Source organism: Nycticebus coucang, chromosome Y (genome assembly GCF_027406575.1).
Source record: "Nycticebus coucang isolate mNycCou1 chromosome Y, mNycCou1.pri, whole genome shotgun sequence".
NCBI lineage: Eukaryota > Metazoa > Chordata > Mammalia > Primates > Lorisidae > Nycticebus > Nycticebus coucang.
The window spans coordinates 426,765-450,778 of NC_069805.1; the positions used below are offsets into that span (position 1 = coordinate 426,765).

At 36.9% G+C, this 24,014-nt stretch overlaps 1 protein-coding gene across 3 annotated transcripts in view; it reads right to left on the bottom strand.

Moving 5' to 3' along the window:
- Positions 1 to 24,014, bottom strand: part of LOC128579199 (probable ubiquitin carboxyl-terminal hydrolase FAF-X) — a 294,928-nt gene that overhangs the window by 117,009 nt on the left and 153,905 nt on the right. For 2 of the 3 annotated variants that reach the window (XM_053581415.1, XM_053581414.1), the window contains exons 4-5: positions 17,967 to 18,212; positions 1,545 to 1,690 (exon numbers count right to left, since the gene is read on the bottom strand). In XM_053581415.1, coding sequence (XP_053437390.1) covers positions 1,545 to 1,690; positions 17,967 to 18,062 — 242 coding nt within the window. In that variant the 5' untranslated portion in view covers positions 18,063 to 18,212. The remainder of the gene's footprint in view (positions 1 to 1,544; positions 1,691 to 17,966; positions 18,213 to 24,014) is intronic. The other variant, XM_053581416.1, reaches the window with a different exon arrangement.

The window sequence follows — 24,014 nt, forward strand, 5'->3', positions numbered from 1 at the left end:
GCTCACAGCAACCTCAAACTCTTGAGCTCAAGAGATTCTCTTGACTCAGCCTCCCAAGTAGCTAGGACTACTGGTACCTGCCATAACACCCGCAATTTTTTTTTTTTTTTTTTGTAGAGACAGAGTCTGACTTTATGGCCCTCGGTAGAGTGCTGTGGCCTCACCCAGCTCACAGCAACCTCCAACTCCTGGGCTTAAGCAATTCTCTGGCCACAGCCTCCCAAGTAGCTGGGACAACAGGCACCCACCACACACCTGGCTATTTTTTGGTTGCAGTTTGGCCAGGGCTGGGTTTGAACCTGCCACCCTCGGCACATGGGGCCGGCGCCCTACTGAGCCACAGGCACCGCCCCACCCAGCAATTTTTTAAAGACAGGGTCTCCCTCTTGCTCAGGCTGGTGTCAAACCTGTAAGCTCAGGCAATCCACCTGCTTTGGCCTCCCAAAATGCTAGGATTATAGGCATGAGCTACCCAGGTTATATAAGGTGTAAATCTCTACACCAATTTTCTTAAGTATTTCTGTATCTTAAAAAGCAATGCAGAAGGCCTCCATGTCATCATATATATATTTCTACATTAAAAAGTGATGCAAAGTCTACTATACACCCAGTTATTGGTTGAAAAGCGCAGCCATCTGAAGATATGGACACTGACTGACACACTACTTCCCAGAGGGGTTTTTCTTTCATCTGTTAATTCCTGTAGCAAGAGATAGCAAAATTACCAATACCTGCTTTTAATAGAAAAATTGAATCCTTGTGAAAGGATTAAATTGATTTAAAGCTAAATTGATTTTATCCTTTTATTTTTCCCCTGCCACTAAGGCATTTAATAGCATATCTCAGTATTCTAATTCTTACAAAAAATACACTAATAACATTCTACAACTCAGAAGAGTCATCAAAAACTACGGTATAAACTTCACAGTAATGGTTTATAAAGTTCAAAAGCACTCAAAAGGAAATACCTAATTACAGATCTAGACCAAAAACATACTAAAATGTCACAGAGAATCGTTAAATCTGAAACTTTATTCATATATCATTACTTTTCCCATTTTTTAAATCCACAGAAATGTTTGCAATAAGAACAAAGAGTTCTAACGTTTTGGCTATTACTAAAATGTTAAGGTTGTATTAAGTTAGTTAAGACTCTTTTTGGGCAGCGCCTTTGGCTCAGTGAGTAAGGTGCCGGCCCCATCTACCGAGGGTGGTGGGTTCAAGCCCAGCCCCAGCCAAACTGCAACAAAAAAATAGCCGGGCATTGTGGCGGGCGCCTATAATCCCAGCTGCTCAGGAGGCTGAGGCAAGAGAATCGCGTAAGCCCAAGAACTGGAGGTTGGTGAGCTGTGCAATGTCATGGCACTCTACTGAGGGCGGTACAGTGAGACTCTGTCTCTACAAAAAAAAAAAGTAGACTCTTGTGACACTGCAGTCTACTCTTTTCTTTTTCTCCTTTATAATCAGTTGCAATGCTGGCAGTAAAATATTCGGTTTTTCCAGTTCATTATGTTTATTAACAAAACAAATCCAAACAAACACACCTGTTGATCATGTCATCCAGCTTTGCCAGGTCAGTATGTGGAAATGCAGGTTCTTCATCTTCGTGCTGTGGTGGAGCATCACCTTGACCTTGTTCATCTGGGGGAGTTGCTGTGGAATTCTCATTAGAAAAGTCAGGTGATGAGGTCTTAATTAAAAATAAAATAATCCAAATTTAAATTTCTATAACATATATACAATATTTATTTAGAAACAGCATAGAAATTATTCATGTATATCAGTAAATATTTAATAATGGGGATCATATTGCTTTTTTTAATCACATCAGAAATATTTTTCTTTACAATCAGAATCTCTTAAAATTGAATCAATGGCTACAAAACTTTATGAGAGAACAGACAGTTAAATTTTATGAAGAACAGAATCAGCAATGTGAATTTTTGAATGAAGATTTCTGCAGAAATACAGCATTTCTGTGTGGTATCATGTCAAATCAAAATGACTTGAGTATTTCTTTGCAAAGTAAACTAAGTCTATATATGATATATGGCAAAAAAAAAAAAAATGCAAGCACTTTGAAAAAAAGGCAGGTTTCTTTTTGTTTTTTTTTTTTTTTTTTTGAGACATAGTCTCATTTTGTCACCCTGGTAGAGTACCATGGCGTCACAGTTTACAGCAACCTCAAACTCTTGGGCTCAAGCAATTCTTCTGCCCCTAACAAGTAGCTGGAACTACAGGTGCCCACCACGTTGCCTGGCTATTTTTAGAGGTGGGATCTCTCACTCTGGCTCAGGCTGGTCTGAAACCTGTGAGCTCAGGCAATCCACCTGCCTTGGCCACTGTGCCCATCAGAAAAAAGGCAGCTTTTCCCAAAATGCTTAGTTCAAAAGGAAATTCTAAATGATCATTTTCCCCAGTTAGTAAAGGTCACTGATGAGCAAGATGATATACACAAATCACTTGAAGAACATGCAGCTGTTACATGTTATCAACCTATTACTTGGAGAGCACAATGAAAGGTTCACTGACTTTGAGAACAAAGACAAAACACTGAATTTAGCATGTTAGCCTCACCAAGGCACCTAAAGATAGATAGAATTAAAGGAGCTCTTAGTTAAATTTAGTGTTTGAGGCTAAACAAGATCCATTTGACATGTGGAAAAAAAACAGAATAGCCAGGTGTTTGAAAACATGCTCCAAATACACTCTCTTGCTTTTCAACCACTTATTGCTGTTAATCTAAACTTTCCTACCTAACCCAAATCAAAAGGTCATAAATGGCTGACATCCATTTAGAGGATCAATTTTAACTGCAGACCTTCACACTGCAACCAGTTGAATGCTTACTAACAAAAAGCAGTCACAACAAAGGTCATTAAAAGTTAGCTAACTTGGGCGGCGCCTGTGGCTCAGTCGGTAAGGCACCGGCCCCATATACCGAGGGTGGCGGATTCAAGCCCGGGCCCGGCTGAACAGCAATCAAAAAATAGCTGGGCGTTGTGGCGGGCACCTGTAGTCCCAGCTACTCGGGAGGCTGAGGCAAGAGAATCGCTTAAGCCCAGGAGTTGGAGGTTGCTGTGAGCTGTGTGATGCCATGGCACTCTACCGTGGGCACTCTGTCTCTACAAAAAAAAAAAAAAAGTTAGCTAACTTTAAAATTAACAAATAGGCTCAGCGCCCATAGCACAGTGGTTATGGCGCCAGCCACATCCACTGAGGGTGGCGGTTCAAACTTGGCCCAAGCCAGCTACAGCCACATCCACTGAGGGTGGCGGTTCAAACTTGGCCCAAGCCAGCTACACAACAACAACTGCAACAAAAAATAGGCAGGTGTTGTGGTGGGTGCCTGTGGTCCCAGCTGCTTGGGAGGCTGAGGCAGGAGAATCACTTGAGCCCACGAGTTGAGGCTGCTGTGAGCTGTTTTGCCACAGCATTCTACCCAGGGTGACATAGTGAATCTCTGTCACTAAATGAATGAATGAAAAATAAATAAATAAAAATAAAATTAACAAATAGTTTTTATTTTTGGAAAACTATTACAAAATAATGTATCTAATTGAATGTGGTCTTATTTGATTATAGCTAAATTTACATGGCCTTCCAACATGAAAAGGTTCCCTACCTATGGGTTAAACAATTACAAACATATAATATAGGCACGTAAGCAATTCTGATGAGAGGCTCAGGTGGAAAGAAAAAGCCCCCAGCCAACTGCCATGTAAGTAAGTCAGTGAGGAAATCTGATTCCTTCAAGTCTGATTTAAGCATTTATCCCCAGTTGACATACTGACCACAACCTCATATTAGACAGCACATAAAAACAAGCCACTTTAGTTGTTTCCAAATTCTTAATTCACAGAAACTGGGAGATAATGAATGGTTATTGATTTACATCAGAAAAAATGAGAAACAAGATTATTGAAATCTCTTAGAAGTTGATAACAAAGAATTTAAAAATATGTAACATGTATAAAGGAGAGAAAAGAATAAACAATTAAATAAAAACCTGAATAATCCAAAAGAGAGCAAGAGGAAAAAACAGTATAAAAGTAAACAAAAACCTAAACAAATCAGTATTTGTGTTTTTTAAGAAAAGATTAAACAGATTTGGTTCCAAGATGGTGGACTTAGAGACATCTCTTCACCAGAAACTCTCACTGGAGTGAGGGGACTTCTGCCTCTTCACTAAGAGGGCACAATGAGATGAGCCAAGAAGGCCATTCCAACACCCAAGCACGAAGATATGGAAAATTGAGGAGGAAGTTAAACGAGAAAGTAGAAAAAAATGAACAAGAAGAGAATACACATGAGGTAACATAAAAACCAGAACAGATCATTCCTCACCCCAAGAGATAATGGGGTAGCTGCCACTGAAGATCCTACCTACAAAGAAATTATGGAAATGACAAAAAGGGTATTTAGAGTATGGATGGCAAAAACTGTGAAGAAAATTGAAGGGAAAGTAGAAAACCACCAACAGTAAATCCAAATATCTGATCCGAGAAATGAATAAAAGACACGCTCAAATTAAAAGATAAACCAGAACTTAAGGAATTGAAGGACTCGCTCAGGGACCTTAAAGATGCAGTAGCAAGTATCAATAACAGACACTACCATGGATTAGAAAGAATCTCAGACCAAAGGATAGGCTTTTGACCCAATTCAGGCATTTATAGAAGCAGAAAAGAATGAATAAAAGCAATGCAATAGGCTGAGCACTCACAGCACAGTGGTTACGGCCACATACACAGGGCTGGCAGGCTCAAACCCAAACCCAGCGCTGGCCTGCTAAACAACAATGACAACTATAACAAAAAACAGCCAGACAGTGTAGCAGGTGCCTGTAATCCCAGCTACTTGGCGGCTGAGGCAAGAGAACCACTTAAGCCCAACAGTTTGAAGTTGCGGTCAGTTGTAACACCACAGCTCTCTACCGAGGATGACATAGTGAGACTGTCTCAAAAAAAAGCAGCAGTTGCAGTACCTTAGAGAATTATGGGACTTCATGAAGTATACAAACATTCTAATTACAGGCATCCCTGAAGGAGAAAAAAGTGAGCCAAAGGTATGCAAACCCTACTGAAAAACTTCTCAAGCATCAACAAAGACTGTGACACTCTTTATAGATGGACATCTAACCCCAGTTCATCTCAATACAAACAGAGAATTTCCTAGACTGTAATAAACCTGGCCAAAGTCAAAATGAAAGAATATTCTGCAAGCATCTAGGTATACACAACTTCTTACCTACAAGGAGAAAAATATCAGGGTGACTGCAGACTTTTTAGCTGAAATGAAGTTGGATGTTGACCTTTAACCTTAAACAAAACAATTTTCTTTCTTTTTTTTTTTTTTGTAGAGACAGAGTCTCACTGTACCGCCCTCGGGTAGAGTGCCGTGGCGTCACATGGCTCACAGCAACCTCTAACTCTTGGGCTTACGCGATTCTCTTGCCTCAGCCTCCAGAGCAGCTGGGACTATAGGCACCCACCACAATGCCCGGCTATTTTTTTGTTGCAGTTTGGCCGGGGCTGGGTTTGAACCCCACCACCCTGGGCATATGGGGCCGGCGCCCTACTCACTGAGTCACAGGCGCCGCCCTAAACAAAACAATTTTCAGCCCAGGATTCTGTATTCTGTTAAAACTAAGTTTCATATTTAACAAAGAATCAAGTCTTTTACTGACATGCAAACATTGAGAAAATTCACCACAACAAAACCAGCTTTGCAGTAAGTAGCCATTCTTCACAGTGACCATCACAATAGAACACCAGCAAAGTAGAAACTCAGAAATTAAAGGTCAAAACCTACCTTCCACAATGGTGCAAGTGATAAAACTAAGCAATAACTTTTGAAGAACCAAGACAAACTTATCAACTCACTTATCAATTCATACTTATCAATTCACTCAATAAATGTGATGGCTTGAATTTCCCACTGAAGAGGCACAGGCTAGCACACTGAATAAAAAACACAAGCCAATGGTTCAAGAAACACATCTAAACTTGAAAGACAAAGTTAAGACTCTGGGTGAATACTTTAGGCAAATGGAAATCACAAGAAAAGGATGGATTGCAATCTTATTTGCAAATAGATGGAAAGCAATACAAATAAAGACAAAAATAGATACTACATACTGGTCAAGAGAACAATACAACAATAAGACATATCAATTCTAAATATATTTGCACCCAATTTAAATGCTCCTAGATTTATAAATGAACCCTATCTGGTCTCGACAATATGTTTTGTTTTTTTTTTTTTGCAGTTATTTTTTTTGACGGGGCCTGGGTTTGAACCTGCCACCTCCGGCATGTGGGGCCGGCGCCCTACTCCTGTGAGCCACAGGTGCCACCCCTTGGTCTCGACAATATGATCTCCTACAACACCATAAAATACTGGAGCCTTTACCACCCTACTGACAAAACTAGGCAGATCCTCTAAACAGAAACTAAACAAAAGAACAAAGGACTTAAATTTGACCCTAGAACAAATGGGGTCCTACAACATAAATTGAACCTTAACAAAATTAAAAAAATGAAGGCAGATGCCATGGCTCACACCTGACCTCACAGGTTCAAGACCAGCCTGAACAACAGCAAGACCCCAGTCTCTAAAATTAGCTAGGTATTGTGGTGGGCTACTGTAGACCCAGCTACTTGGGAGGCTGAGGTTGCTGATGCCATGGCACTCTATCCAGGACAACAAAGTGAGACTCTGTCTCAAAATAAAAATAAAAATTAAAAAAAAAAAAAAATAAAATAAATAAAGAAATTATACCTTATATCTTTTCAGACCACAATGGAATAAAGGTAGAACTCAACTGCAACAAAAACCTTCATCCACAAAAAGTCAACAACCTTCTGCTGAAGAAAGAGATAAAGAAATTATTATATTCCCTGAACACACATAATGACAATGAAGCCACAAGCTACCCAAACATGTAGAATACTGCAAAAGCATTTGTAAAAGAGAAATTTATTGAAGTAGATATCCACATCAAAAAAACAGGGAGAATGCCTATGAAAAACCTAAAAAACTACTTTCAGACTAGCAAAAAGAAGAAAATCCAATCTCAAACTCAAAAGAAAAGAAATAACCAAATTAATTGGAAATAAACAAAACTGAAAACAAAAGAATTATTAAGAAAATTACCAAAACGAAAAGTTGGTTCTTTAAAAAGATAAATAAAATTGATAAACCCTTGGCCAGACTAACTGGAAACAGAAAAGATCTCTACTAAACTCAATCAGAAATAAAAAAAAGAAATAAAACAGATCATGAAGATACAAAAGATGTTCAGTGAATTGTAATTTTGTTTCTAGAATCAAATTTCTACCCCCAGAAATTTGACAATGTGCAGAAAATGGACCAATACCAAAAAACACCAGATCTCTTGAGTAGACCCAGATGAAGCACTAAAATTGAAGAGATAATAAAAAAACTCCCAACAAAAAAGTCCTAGACCAAATGACTTCACCCCAGAATTCTACCAAACCTTCCAAGACTTTGGAGAGAAGTCTCTCTCTGAGAAGAGAGAAATCTTCACCAACATGTTCTACAAAGCAAATATCACCCTGATACCAAAGCTACGAAAGGCCCTAACTCCTAAAAAAGAACTACAGACCAATATCACTAATGAAATATGCAATAAAAACCTAACAAATACACATTACAAAATTATACATCACAATCAAGTAGGCTTAATCCAGGGATGGAGGATTAGTTTAACATACACAAATCTATAAATGTAATTCACCATGCAGATAGAAGCAAAGACAAAGACCATATGATCCTCTCAATAAATGCCAATACAGCATTTGACAAAATCCAGCATCTTTTTCTAATAAGAACATTTAAGAAAATAGGAACAGATGTGACATTTCTTAAACCAATAGACGCCATCTCCACCACACCCAAGCCAATGCCATTCAGAATGGAGTAAATCCGAAAGCATTTCCACTTAGAACTGGAACCAGACAAGGATTTCCACTATCACCACTTCTAGGGAAGTTACAGGCAATGCAATCAGGCACGAGAATAAGGGCATTTAAATAGGAAAAGAGGTCAAACTCGCTCACTGCTGCTATATGATCTTATACCTGGAAAACGTCATAGACTTCCCTACAAAACTCCTGGAAGTGATCAAGAAATACAGTAACATCTAAGGGTATAAAACCAATGTACACAAATCAGTAACCTTTGCATATGCCAATAACAGCCAAGTTGAGAAGCAAATTAAAGACACAATACCCTTCATAGTAGCTTAAAAAAAAAGAAAAGAAAAAGAAAATTACCTGGGAATATATCTAACAAAGAAGGTGAAAATCGATCCCTATAGAGAAAATTATAAAACTCTAAGAAAAGAAGTAGCAGAAGATATTAACAAATGAGAGAATAGGTGGCCCCTGTGGCTCAGTGAGTAGGGCGCCGACCCCGTATGCCGAGGGTGGAGGATTCAAACCCAGCCCAGGTCAAACTGTAACAAAAAAATGGCCGGGCGTTGTGGCGGGCGCCTGTAGTCCCAGCTACTGGGGAGGCTGAGGCAAGAGAATCACCTAAGCCCAGGAGCTGGAGTTTGCTGTGAGCTGTGATGCCATGACACTCTACCAAGGGCGAGAAAGTGATACTCTGTCTCTAAAAAAAAAAAAAAAAAAAAAAAAAAGAGAGAGAATATATCATGCTCTTAGCTGTCAAGTATCAACTTAGTTAAGTCTGTACTAACCAATGCAATCTACAGATTTAATGCAATCCCCATTAAAATACCAACATCATATTTGAAGATCTCGAAAAAAATAAATCATTTTATATAGAACCAGAAAAACCTCATATAATCAAAGAAATTTTTAGTAATAAAACAAAGCCAGAGGCATCACTCTACCAGACTTTAGATTATATTAAAAGTCCACATTGATCAAAACAGCATAGCATAGCCACAAAAATAAAGGCATAAACTTATGGAACAGAATTTAAAACCCAGAGATGAAAACAGCCTCATTTTGCCTTTTGATCTAGGATAAACCCAACAAAACGCATACTTTTGGAAAAGAATTTCTATTCAGGCTTGATGCCTGTAGCTCAGAAGCTAGGGCACCAGACACATACACTAGGGTTGGCAGGTTCGAACCTGGTCCAGGCCTGCCAAACAACAATGGCAATTACAACAAAAAATAGCCAGGCATTGTGGTAGGCACCTATAGTCTCAGCTACTTGGGAGGCTGAGGCAAGAGAATCTCTAAAGCCCAAGAGTTTGAGGTTGCTGTGAGCTGTGACTCTATAGCACTCTACTGCGGGTGACATAGTGAGACTCTGTCTCAAAAAAAAAAAAAGAAAGAAAAGAAAATACTTCCCATTCAATAAACCATCCTTGGGGAACTGGATAACCACATGTAAATGACTGAAACTGGGCTCACATCTCTTACCATTTACAAAATTTGACTCCTGATGGATAAAATGATTGAAATCTAATACACAAAATGAACAAATCCGAGAATAAAGTATGAGAAAAATACTTGCTATCACCCTGGCCAAAGATGTTATGATAAAAACTCCACTGGCAATCCCAACCACCACAAAAATAAACAAATGGGACACGATTAAGCCAAAAAACTCCTGCACATTTTAAGGACACAACAGTGAAAGCAAACAGACAACCTCTGGAATGGGAAAAGATACTTGCATGCCAAATCCAAAAGGCTGATAAGCAGAATCTATAGGGCACTTAATCAACAACAAAAAAACAAACAATCCCATTTATCACCGGGCAAGAAATATCAACAGAACCTTCTTCAAAGACAGATGAATGACAAATAAAATTAATAATAATAAAACAAAAATAAAAAATAGCTTGTCATCCCTAATTATCAGAAAAATGGAAATCAAAACCACCCTGACGTATCATCTAACTCCAGTGAGATCAGCCTACATCACAGAATCCTGAATCTGTAAAGTGGTTACAGCCATGGAGAGAAAGGAACACTTTTACACTGTTGGTGGGACTGTAAATGAATACAAGTTCTTTGGAATAAAGTATGGAATCTTAAAAGAACTAAAAGTATACCTTCCATATGATTCCATAACCCCATGACCAAATGTCTACTTGGAAGAAAATCATTTTACCATAAGCTTATCTGTACTAAAATGTTTATAGCAGCTCAATTCACAATCACTAAGATGGGGAAATATTCCAAGTGCCCATAAACACATGAAGGTATTAATAAACAATGATATTTATATCCACGGAATACTATTCAGCCATAAAAAAGATGGAGACTTCACATCGTTCATATTAACCTGGATAGATTTGGAGAATATTCTAAATAGTAAAGTATCACAAGGATGGAAAAGCAAGTATCTGATGTACTCAATACTTGCATGAAATCAGTAGATAAACAAATACATGCCCACTCAATAGCAAAACACAATTGAAGAGGAGAGAACTAGGAGTAGTAAAGGCAGAAGGGAGGGGAAGTGGTGTACTTTCACCAGACAGAAAGTAAACGAATATGACACACCTCCTGGGTGAGGTACTTGAACCCAGGAACTGGAGGTTACACTGAGCTCTATCATCCCACTGCACTCCAGTCCAGATAAGAGAGCAAGAGTCTTTCTCAAAAAAATAAAATAAAATTTTGTTTTCAAATTTCAAATCAACAACTGAACCTTACCATTTTACATAAGTAGAGGAGAAATAACTACAGCCATGTGCAACATAATGATGTTTTAGTCAACGACGAATCACATATATAAAAGTCCGCTAAAGAATATAATTTTGGGGCGGCGCCTGTGGTTCAAAGGAATAGGGTGCCAGCCCCATATGCCAGAGGTGGCAGGTTCAAACCCAGTCCCAGCCAAAAACTGCAAAAGAATATAATTTTTACTATATTTTTTCTATGTCTAGGTATGTTTAGATACATAAAAACTTTCCATTATGTTACAATTGCTTATGGTAAACTAGTACAGAAACATTCTGTACAAGTTTGCAGGCAAAGAACAATAGGCTATATTACCCTAGAGTAGATACAATACCTTCTAGGTTTTCTGGTCTAAGTAAATCACCTCATAAAGCATTTCTCAGAATGTATCCATTTGACAAATGACATGTGACTATAAAAGCAAAGCTTTATTAGAAGGATAAAGGTAACAGATTACAGCAAAGTTAAATAAAATCAAGACCAGGCAAATCATAGAGAAAAAACAATAATTATATATCAATTCATGAGCTAATCAAAAGAAAAAACAGTAGAAAAAGAAAAACTAATGAAACTAAGATTGGTTCTTGAAAAAGATAAGTAATTAATAAATCTTTAGTTAGACTGACTAAGAAAAAGAGAGATCATGCAAAAGAAATAAAATAAAAAAATAAAAAAAGGAACTTTACTATGTATTTAACAGAAATTAAAACTATCATCACTGAGTGCTATGAACCACTATATCTCAATAAACTGAATTACCCAAATGAAAGGTAATTTCTAGAAAAATTTCTGGAAAAACACTGCCTCCACCAAGACTTAGTAATGAAGAAACAGAAAATCTGAGTATATTTATGGAAATAAGTACCTGGGTAGGAAATCTAAATTTCTAAGTTAATGAATAAATTATTGAGGCTCAGTGTGAAACGTATACAGAAAATAAAGGAATTAAAAACTCCAGGTAGGTCCAGTCTTCGAAGAATACATACATTTTAGTGATTTTTACCTCCAGGAGATCCATTAAATTTTCATGGTGAAGAATAGAGAAAAATTCCCATGAGCTTCATGGGTAGATGTGTTAAGCAACCACTTTCAAATACACGAGAGTTCTGTTCTACCTAACAAGAATGCTCTCAAGTATTTTACATACTTACTAAGGTTTTATTCATGCCCAAGCAACCTAGAGGAAGGGAAATATTCAACTCTAGTTTACTATAAACTTCCATGAAGTAAGGGAAAATTCTAATTCCAGATCCCCACACCCATGATATACCACTTAAGTAAGGGATGATAGGGGGATATAATTAGAGAAACACATGAATCAGGGTACAGGCTCACTAAACATTGAAACGTACCATAAGATTATAGATACCAGCACATTGCTAAAGACCTTTACACCAAAGTTTTTATTACATTATGTACAGTAAAAAATTAGAAGGCAAAATACAGTGTGAAGAGACAGCAAGCATGAAAACCACATTCAAATATGGCAATATGAGATTTAGCAGGCTGAGAATTTAAAATAATTAACTTTAATGCACTAAGGAATTTAATGAACATGAGATAAAAGATGAGGAATGTAAAATGACATGGAAATTATATTATAAAAAGGAACAAAAGGAAATGCTAGAATAAAAAATTCACAATAACAAGAATGAAAAATGCCTCTGATAGACTTCTAACATGACAAGCAAGAGAGAAAAAAAATCTGAAAATAAAGGAAATAGATTTCCAAGAAGTGCAGGACAACTAAGTTATCTGTACAAAGTTCAGGACAATTTACATTTAATGGGAAGAACAGAAAAAGAGAAAGGGACAAACAACATTTTTACCAATATTCCTAAGAATTTCCACCAATTAATATCACACAACAAATGACATAATTAAGAAGCTCAGAGAATACGAGGCAAGATAAATGAGAAAACAAACAAAAAATCTCACCCAAACCCAGACATCATATATTCAAACTTTCACACCAGCAAGATAGTGAAACAAAATATTTTAAAACACTGAGACCAAACTACTAACTTAGGACTCTGTATTCTTCAAAATTATACTTTAAAAATAAAGGAGAAATAAGTTTCAGCTGCTTGGGAGGGTGAGGCAAGAGAATCACCTAAGCCCAAGAGCTGGAGGTTGCTGTGAGCTGTGTGATGTTATGGCACTCTACCCAGTGCGGTAAAGTGAGACTCTGCCTCTACAAAAAGAAAAAAGAAAAGAAAAAAATATAGCCGGGCGTTGTGGTGGGCGCCTGTAGTCCCAGCTACTCGGGAGGCTGAGGCAAGAAAATCGCTTAAGCCCAGGAGTTGGAGTTTGCTGTGAGCTGTATGAGGCCACAGCACTCTACCGACAGCCATAAAGTGAGATTCTGTCTCTACAAAAAAAAATAAATAAATAAAAGAAAAGAAAACAATAAAGGAGAAATAAAGATTTTTCTCAGACGAACAAAAATTTAGAAAATTAGTTACCAAAACATCTGCTTTGCAAGAAATGTTCAAAGAATGAAAATGATACAGGTCAGAAATAGATCTTCCTGAAGTAAAGCAACAAATAAATGATGAATCAGAAATATTTTATTATTATAAGGTACTTTCACTGTCCATGCATATTATTTGAAAATAGGCTTAGAGGCCAGGCACGGTGACTCATGCCTACAATCCTACCACTCCGGTGGTCGAGGCAGGTAGATAGCTTGAGCTCATGGGTTTGAGAACAGCCTGAGCAAAAAGCTAGATTCCATCTCTACTAAAAACAGAAAAGAAATTGAGGCAAGAGGATCACTTGAGTCCAAAAGTTGGAGATTGCTGTGAACTATGATACCACAGCACTCTACCCTGGGCAACAGCTTGAGACTGTCTCAAAATAAATAAACAACAAAAAAAGGGCTTAGAGATCTGTTGTGTATGTACATTGCAAACTCTAAAGCAACTACAAAAAATGTATTTAAAAGCTTATGATCAGCCAGGTGCAGTGGCTCACGCCTGTAATTAATCCTAGCACTCTGGGAGGTCGAGTTGGGTAAATTGCCTGAGCTCACAGGTTTGAGATCAGCCTGAACCAGTTAGAGACCGCCTTTCTAAAAAAAATAGCCAGGCATTGTGGCAGGCACCTGTAGTCCCAGGTATTTGGGAGGCGGAGGCAAAAGAATCTCTTAAGCCCAAGAGTTTGAGCTTGCTGTGAGCTATGACGCCATAGCATTCTACCCAGGGTGATAAGAGTAAGACTTTACCTCAAAAAAAAAAAGGAAAGAAAAACTTACGATCAATATGCTATGAAAAGAAACAGAAATCATATAAATTGCTGAATTAAAAACACAGAAAAGCTGGGAGGCCTAGGCAGGCAATCACTTGAGCTCACTACCCCATCTCTACTAAAAATGAAATACTGAGTCAACACAATTGCTTGAGCCCAATAGTATGAGATTGCTGTAAGCTATGATGATGATTCCATGGCACTCTACCAACAGCAATGAAGTGAGACTGTCTAAAAAAAAAAAAAACAAAAAAACCCCCCAAAACACAGAAGAGGCCAGCTCCAGCTCCATGGCTCGCTCCTTTAATCCTAGCACTTTGGGAGACTCAAGTGGAAAGCCTGTTTGAGGCCAGGAGTAAAAGCTCAGCTTGAACAAGTGCTAGACCAAGACCTTGTCTCTACATCAACATCAAAATTGACACAGTGGCTCATGACTATAGTCCTAGCACTCTGGAAGGCTAAAATGAGAGGATTGCTTGAGCTCAAGAGCTCGAGACCAGCCTAAGCAAGAAAGCGATTACGTCTGTACTGAAAAACAGAAAGATTAGCCAGGCACTATGATAGGTGCCTGCAGTCCCAGCTACTTAGGAGGCTGAGGCAGGAGGAGTGCTTGAACTTAAGAGCTTGAGGCTGCTGTGCACTATGATATCATAATATTCTACCCAGCAGAAGACAGTGAGACTCTGTCTCAGGGGGAAAAAAAAAAAAGGAATACTATGAAGAACTCCATATTCACAAACATTCCTTAAAAGAAATATGCCAAAACTCACACACACAAAATAAATCAATAGGTTATTTCAGTATGTCCGTGCAAATGTGATTTAGTCATTAGTGCCAAAACCTGGAAGCAACAGTAGATGGAACCTTTATAAAAATGAAACTGTTAAAAAAGAGTTATAAGAATACATGAAAGAAATTAGAATTTACATTACTATGCTAAACAAGCCAACTCAAAAAGGCTATATACAGTATTATTATACCACTTTTTGACATTCTGAAAAAGTCAAAATTACAGAAGCAATAGAAAGATCATGTCAGGAATTAGGGGTAGGAAGTGATGAATAAAAAGAACACAGGATTTTTAAGGCAGTAAAATTAGTAAAAAACCATACTGTAATCATGTATCCATGTCATTATATACTTGTCAAAACCTGCAGGATATACAAAAATAAAAGCAAACCCTAATATAAATTATGGCCTCTGGGGGAAAATGGTATGTTAATGTAAGTCTGTCATTCTAAGTATTACTCTGGTGAGGGAGTGAAGTAGAAGGCACTTGGAAGTTTCTGTGCTTTCTGCTCAAATTTGCCGTGTACCTAAAACTGCTCTAAATAATCCTATTAAGAAATAAAATTAAGGCTGGGCATGGTGGTTCACGCCTGTAGTCCCAGAGCTGTGGGAAGCCGAGGTGGATGGATTGCTTGAACTCAGAGGTTCGAGACCAGTATGATCAGCAGTGAGCCAGAGTAAGACCCTGTCTCTACTAACATCAAAAACAGCCAGACGTTGTGGTGGTCGTCTGTAATCCCAGCTACCAGGGAGGCAATGGAAAGAACATCGTCAGAGGAAGAAGAAAATGAACAACAAAAAAGAGTACTTCAAACGAAGAAGAATGAACAAGCAAGCTAAAATAAAATACAATTAAATTAAATTAAAAAAAAAAGAAAAAAATAAAATGAAAAAAAAAGATGATAATAAAGTAAAGCACTGAATTGGTTCACAGGACTTAATAAACTCTCTCTCTCTATATATATATATATGCAGAGTCTAAAAAAAAACCCAAAGAGCCTTGATGCCCTTAGCACAATTGTTTGTTACACTGAGGCTGGTGAGTTAGAAACCAGCCCAGGCCAGCTAAACAACAATGACAACTGCAACAAAAAAAAAGCCTGGTGTTGTGGCGGGCGCCTGTAGTCCCAGCTACTCGGGAGGCTGAGGCAAGAGAATTGCTTAAGCCCAAGAGTTGGAGGTTGCTGTGAGTTGTGACGCTACAGCACTCTATCGAGGGCAACATAGTGAGACTCTGTCTAAAAAACAAAACAAAACAAAAAAACCCCCAAACAACATGAACAAAAAAGATAAACCACACAACACTAACCAAAAAAAGGGAAAAGGTAGTGCTAATATGTAAAAGACAAACTTTAAAATGGGAAGAATTACTGGAGATTAAAGAGATTTCTACATAAACATTAAAGTGTTAATTACCATGAAAATAGTTTGAAAATAGCTATTTTTAATCTGTATGCATCTTACAATTCAAAACACATATGACAAAAATTGACAAAATAAAAATATAAAATAGGCAAGTGAATAATTCTGAGTGGAAATTAAAAGCAATCTCAACAAGTAGTAAAACTAGCAGACTTAAAGCAACTCCTAAAAAGCAACCAAACAAACTGGATACATAAATAAATAACATGTATCATGAATGTATTTATGTATAGTTTTTTCCACCTGCTCCTGGAGTTGAAATTAACTATATGTTGGACCACACAGAAAGCCTCAACAAATTCTCACACAGTAATAAATTCACATACAGACTATATTAATATATTCTTTATCCATAGAGGAATTAAGTTACAAATCAATGACAAAACGATACAGCAGAAAAACACCAACTGTTTAAAAATGAATAACTTATATGTCTTGAAAATTCTCATATCAAAGAAGAAACCTAGGCTCGGCACCTGTGGCTCAGGCGGCTAAGATGCCAGCCACATACACCTGAGCTGGCAGGTTCGAATCAAGCCCTGGCCCGCCAAACAACAATGACAGCTGCAACCAAAACAATAGCTGGACGTTGTGGCGGGCGCCTGTAGTCCCAGCTACTTGGGAGGCGGAGGCAGGAGAATCACTTGAGCCCAGGAGTTGGCAGTTGCTATGAGCTGTGATGCCACAGCACTCTACCCAGGGCAACAGCTTGAGGCTCTGTCTCAAAAAAAAAAAAAAAAAAAAAGAAACCTAAATACATAGTAGAAAATATATCAACTAAGTGACAATGGACATAAACACAGAAAAAGCTGTGGGATATAAAATTCATGTTTATTTAAAAAAGAAAAGCTGTGGGTGGCACCTGTGGCTCAAAGGAGTAAGGCGCTGGGCCTCATTTGCTGGAGGTTCAAACCTAGCCCCGGCCAAAAAAAACAAAAGAAAAGCTGAAAATCCAAGATTTTAAATTGTCTGAACTTCTCTCTTAAGAATTAGAAAAGGAACAGCAAACAAAAACCAAAGAAAGCAGAAAGAATGAATGAAAATAATGAACATACAAAGAAATGAGAAAGAAGATCACAGCCAAAATTTTATAAAACTTTACTTTGGGGGTGGCGCCTGTAGCTCAAAGGGGTAGGGCGCTGGCCCCATATGCTGGAGGTGGTGGGTTCAAACCCAGCCCCAGCCAAAAACTGCAAAAAAAAACAAAAAAACTTTACTTTGGGAAGTTCAATAGAATTGCTTAGCACTCTAGAAAAACTGGCAAGAAAAAGTAAAGGCAAATTATTAGTAACAGAAATAATGCTAATTATGTTAAGCTCTTTACAAATAATTCATTTATCTTACATACTTATTCCAGAGAATAGAAAATTAAGTAATAATTTCCAATGGGGCCAAACAAAATTATTACATTTAATAGATGTTAAGAATTTTTAAATAAATATTATTGTATTTAGCCTTGTTTTATAGATATGGAAAATGAAGCTTTAGATATTACATATTTATGATATATAAACACAGTCATAAAGAATCCCATAAAATAGTATTTTAACATAAATAAGTTACTTAAGTCTATGCTTGTAACTAATTTAAGACCTTTGCCCTCAAATTCACATAGACTTTCTGTCTTAAATACAGAAAAATAGAGGGCTATAAGCATGTACAGTAATCAGGATTTCCTAAAGTCATAGGCATTTTCTCAAATAAACTTAAAATTACAATAGCTTTTACAATTACTTTATAAATCATTCATGACATACTCCATTATTTTGATTCCACAGTACCCCAAACAACAAAGCCTTAAAATCCTACCTGGTTCTGTTGAAAGAGGGGCTGAGACTGTCCATCAGGAGCCTGGCCCTGGCTATCATTCCCTCCTACTGGAGAGCCACGAGTTGTGGCTGTCATACTTAAAGAACTTGGCTATTTTCTCTCTTTATGTAGTTGTCCTGAGAAAGGAAATTACAGTCTACTTATAGGAGATGAAGTACCAGCGTATGTCAGCCTTAAAAATCTCCAAGTGAAGGACAGACCATCTTGTAGAGACCATTTCATAACCTAAAATAGAAGGGGAAAGAGGCACAATTGCTTTAGATATTTAAAAAAGGAAAAATTATTATAATTTATATAGGTATGGTATTATCACCTGTCTTTATATTCAATAAAAAAAGATTATAAAAATGAGACAAAGGTGAAAAGCTCAAATTATATTAATACTTTAACTCTTATTGAGAATTTCATATTTTTTACCAGTATTTATACCAGGAAAACATACCAAATATAATTTTAATATGACATTATTATTCCAGAAAAAAAAATGTGAAGTTCTTAGTTGTCACTTTTAATTTGCAACAGAATCTGTGAATGGACTATCAATTTCTGCCTTAAATACACCATGAAAATGTAATATTCAGGGGCGCCGGTCCCATATGCCTGAGGTGGTGGGTTCAAAACCAGCCCCGGCCAAAAAAAGAAAATATAATATTCAATTAATTAGATTTTTACAAGTAATTCAAAACAGAAGGCAAAATCAATACATCACTACGTTAGGGCATTAAAAAAATAACTTGTTGAGGGTGGACAGGGTACCTCACATCTGTAATATCAACACTTTGGGAGGATGAGGCAGGAGAATCACCTGAGGCCAGGTGTTTGAGACAAGGCTGAACAACCTAGTGAGATCCCTTTTGAGAGCCAGGATTGGTGGTGTTTACCTATATAACTAGCTACACAGAAGGCAGAGGCAGAAAGACTTGAGCCTACCAATTCAAGGGTATAGTGAGCCATCATCGTCACTCACTGTACTCCACCCCGATGACTCCACCCTGTCTCTGAAAATGACAGATATAATTGGGCAGAGAGAAAGACAGAAAAAGTTGTTAAGTGATTTAAATATAAACTTTAAAACTCTGAGGCAATTTTTCTTTGAAAAGAGTTTAAATTATATGATACTTCTCAATAATCAAATCTGTCAAAAGATCTCCACTTTTGACAGACCTTTCTGCCAATGTCTTTTTTGCCAGTTATTTAGGAGAATCAATAATATTTCTAGAAATAGCAAGGACTACAAGCCACCATAGTTTAAAGATGGGAGTTCCTTGAAACCTGCCTACCAATGCCACGTAATCCTTTATTTTCCATATTCATTAATGCAGTGGTTTGAGCCATAAGCTGCAAATCAGAATTTTCTAAAGTACTTTTAAAAGATGTCCAAGTTCCCATCTATAACTAAACACATAAAATATCTGAAGCCTAATAATCAGTAGTTCTTTAAAATAAAATAATGAAAATATGTATCAGACTGGGAACTAGGTCTGTCTCCATAAAAAGTTAAGCAGTATAGCAGATATAATGGTAATGTCTATGTGTCTGAAATATTAAAAACATAGGTCAAGTATGGTGGCTCACGCACTCTGGAAGGCGGAAGTGGGTAGATGGTTTGAGCTCATGAGTTGGAGACCACCCTGAGCAAGAGTGAGAGACCCTTTTTCTAAAAATAGCTGGGGCAGGCACCTGTAGTCCCAGATATTTGATATGCTGAGGCAAGAGAATAGCTTGTACCCAAAAGTTTAAGGTTGCTGCACTATGACGCCAAGGTACTCTACCGGGGATAATAAAGTAAGACTCTGTCTCAATAAAATCAAATCAATAAAATAAAATATAAAAAATAAAAAACAAACAAAAAGCCTACCACTATCAACAACACAGAAGGAAATAAACAAAACAGGCAAAAGATATAAAAAAAGAAGTCAAAGAAAAAAGGCAAGTGATCAATACACAGACAACAGTACGTCTACAAAGTCAAGTACTATTTGGAACACTATTTCACTCAACAAATTTTTCACATAGAAGATATTATCTCTGCCGATGTAAGAAAAAGAGGCATAAAGAGCAAAAAGTAAACTGTCCACATTAGCTGAGTAGTGAAACAAGATTCTAACCTAGGAATTCTAGCTCCAGAGCCATGAGCTGAACCACCACACAAACTCTTTCATTCTCATTAACAATCATGACAAATATGGGCGGCGCCTGTGGCTCAACGGAGTAGCGCAGAGTAGCGCGCCCGCCCCATGTGTGGGAGATTCAAACCCAGCCCCAGCCAAAAATTGGGGGGGGAGGGTAAATCATAACAAATAACATTATAAAAATGAGGCATTATTCTTTCTACTAACAAAATAGACAAAAAAAAATTGCAACATAGTAGTGAACTCTATGCTCTTTAATAAATAAAATAAAGATCCAATTGAAGAAAAAATATTGTTCCACCAGGGTAAAATTAAAGAGGATTAACCACCACCCCCCCAAAAATAAACCAGAAGTGCGCAGGTGCATGCACGTGCACACACACATACACACATACACACACTAACTCTATATGGTAACCCTAAGACCACATAGTTTTCCCTACAGACTTGTTTCTACAACATAAAAATTCCCATTCAAAAGCATTACATAAACTAAGTTCTAGAACTTAGAGAAATTCCTTATCATTTTCTTTCCATTTTAGCTCCGTTGCTAACAAAAATCACTTAGAACAATTTGTCATGCAACTAAAAAGCAGCAGCTACCAATTAAACTGCAATCTTTTACTTGTTCAAATTTGTGGATTTCTCTGTTCCTAGTGTCCCTTTCCTAGGCTCCTCAACCTACAGGATATGCCCCACCTTAATAAAAGCCTCCTCTAATCTTTATGCTAGTAATTTCTCCATGGATTTACTTACAAATATGCTTAAATTTCTCCCTAATGGAAGACAACATTTTCTGTCCTTCCATTTCAAGAAATTCTCATCATGTAGTTTGAGTTTAAATTGCTTTAATTCAGGATGGTCTTACATCTACGGATAGCTTTGGAAATCAATCAATTCGTTTAGAACTACGTTCAAAGCTTTCTTACAGTGTGTTTTGGGAAATAGAAAGATGAAGCCTGATCTAGAATCAAAGTACTACATAACTCTTCAAAGGTCACAGAGATTTTGTCACAACTCTAAATAAACAAAAGTTCTACAGGGTATATATAAAAAGAAATTAAAAAGAGAAAGTGTAACAAAAAAACACAAAACAACAAGAAAACACAAAGTAATACAAGAGAAAATAAAAAGAGGCCAAGGCAATACAGAAAGCAAGTAAACTAACCCTTTTCTGTCAGTAAATAAATTGTAAATGGATTTAAATACCCAATCAAAACATACAAGTGCACTGAAAGGATATAAAAGCAAGATTTTAGCTGTCCTTTCCTATAAGAGACTCAGAAGAGTCCTACCATAGACTATGCAATATAAAGACAGACATAACTTGAAAGTGAAAAGATGGAAAAAAACATTTGATGCAAACACTAGCCATAAGACAGCAGGATTTGCTAAATAACAGACTAATCAGGAGTGTCCAACCAGAGGCTGCATAGTGATTTTCTGAGGCATACTCATCAGTCACATACTCATCAACACAAAAAAGTTCATCTCAGCATATTCATAACAAAATATTGTTGACACTGGACTGGCACGATAGCTCATGCCTGTAATCCTGGTACTCAGGGAGGCTCCGACCGGAAATTGCTTAGTGGTAGGAGCTGGAAACCAGCCTAAGAAAGAGTCAGACCCAGAGCTCTAAAAATAGCCTATCCTGATGGCAGGCAACAATAGTCCCAGCTACTGAGGAGGCTAAGACAAAAGGATCCCTTAGAGACTTTGAGGTTGCTGTGAGGTATGCTGCCATGGCACTCTACCAAGGGCAACAAAGTGAGACACTGTCTTAGAAAGGAAGGAAAGGGAAAGGAAGGGAAGGGGAGGGGAGAGGAGGAATGGGGAAGGGAGGAAAGGCAAGGAGAAGGAAAGGAAGGGGAGAGAAGAAGAGGGGAGGGGAGAAGAAAGGAGACTCGTCTCCAACACCTAACCTCAAGGAGAGGAAGATAAAAAGAAAACCATAAGCAGAAAAGAAAATTAATAAAAAAAATTAAAAGCCTTCTCACTTCAAACAACACTATTAAGGAGACAAGCTACAGTCTGGGAGAAGACATTTCGGTATCACCTATCTGTTAAAAGATATAAACCAAACAAAAAACTCCTACAAGTAATTCAACTGAATAAAAAAAATTAAGTGGGCTAGTCTGAAAAGACATTTTCCAAAGAAGATACACAAACAACCAATGAGCATAATACAAGATTCTGAACATCATTAGTGATTAGGGAAAGAAAATTAAGACTACTAAGATATCACTGCACACACCAAGTATGGCCAAAATACATGGAGAAATTGGAACCTTCATAATCAGTGGTAGGAATTTGGAAACTGCGTTAAAGTTAAATATCAATTTATAATATAACAAGCAATTTTGTCCCTATATACCCTACTCAAAACAATGAAAACTTTATGAAATTGATCTAAAAGACTTCTAGCATTTTTCCTATGTAATAGTCTCAAACCACCACGTGATCTATGTGGTGAATAAAACATAGCATATGCACACAAGGGAATTACCATTAGCATAAAAAGATTCAGGATTTATCCACATTACCATTTGCATCTCAAAAACATTTTCTAAGTGAAAAATGCCAGACACAGACTATATGTTGTGTAATTCCACTTGTGAAATATCCCATGAAGAGAAATCTATAGAGACAGAATATTTAGGGCTAACGTAGGAGCTGGGAATAACTGAAGAGCAAGTTCCGTAAGTAAAAGAAATACCTTTTATATATAAATATTTATTTTACTAAAACTGGTAAATGAACTTAACCCATAACCAAACAATTTTATTTACAGTTTATTACCAATTTTTTATTTTGGGAGGGCTGGGATCACCTTTCAAATAACTTTCCAAATATTTTAAGTACTAATCCTTTAAGGCACACACATTATTTTATGCTCACATATGAAATAATTACCTTTAGCTCAGCTTAAATATAGCCTATTTTCTACATTAAAATGCTAAAGTAAAGATAAGAACTTTCTACTATATTTTAAAAATTGATCTTATAAAATCACAAAAAACTTTAAAGGAAAATGTGCATTTGTGCGGTAAGATAAAATCAAAAAGTGAATGTAGAAATTTCATGACAAACATTCACCTTCAAATACTGTAAAATACTGCATTATAAATAACTCACCAAAGAAATTAGGATACAGCTTTGTAAAATATCCTACTTTATTAGGATACAGCTATGTAAAATATCCTACTTTATTAAGATAGAAAAAATTCACCTCAAGATCCTAGATACTAATTACTTACAATAAATCTTTCTTTACCATTTCTTGAAAAGATAGGGTATTAATTCAACAGTGAAAAACAATTTCCAAAAATACGGTAAGATAAAATCTTTATTACTTAGGCGATTTATCTTCTTCTCAAATATAATGTTCTTGCTGTTAGTCACTACAAAAACTCACTCCAAATTTATAATAAATATCAGCTATCACTGAGGCCAACCAACAGAGGAAGCAGTAACACAAAAACATCAAGACAAATTAGAACATTCTCGTAATTACCAATAGGGAAAGAATAAGAGTAAAGAGTCAAAAGTCAACAACAATCTTATTTTTAAGCCACTGAACTAAAAAATATCAGAGCTCACCCTTCAAACATCACTTGCAATTAAGGCTTTCATTCTTTCCAAACAATGGAACAATAAAGTTTAAAATGTGAAAGTTAAAATCGTATGAATGAATTTTCAAAATGAGAACACAAATGCTGAACTCTTTTGTACACAACAGTTTTAAACACTCTGGCATTTGAAGAGGCCAAAATGACAGTCTGTTAAATTACCAAAACACAAAAAACGCATATATTTATACATTTTTTAAATTTAAGATTGTAGTTTTAGATTATCAGGCTATCTTGTGGTTAGTAATTAACCGGAGTATAAC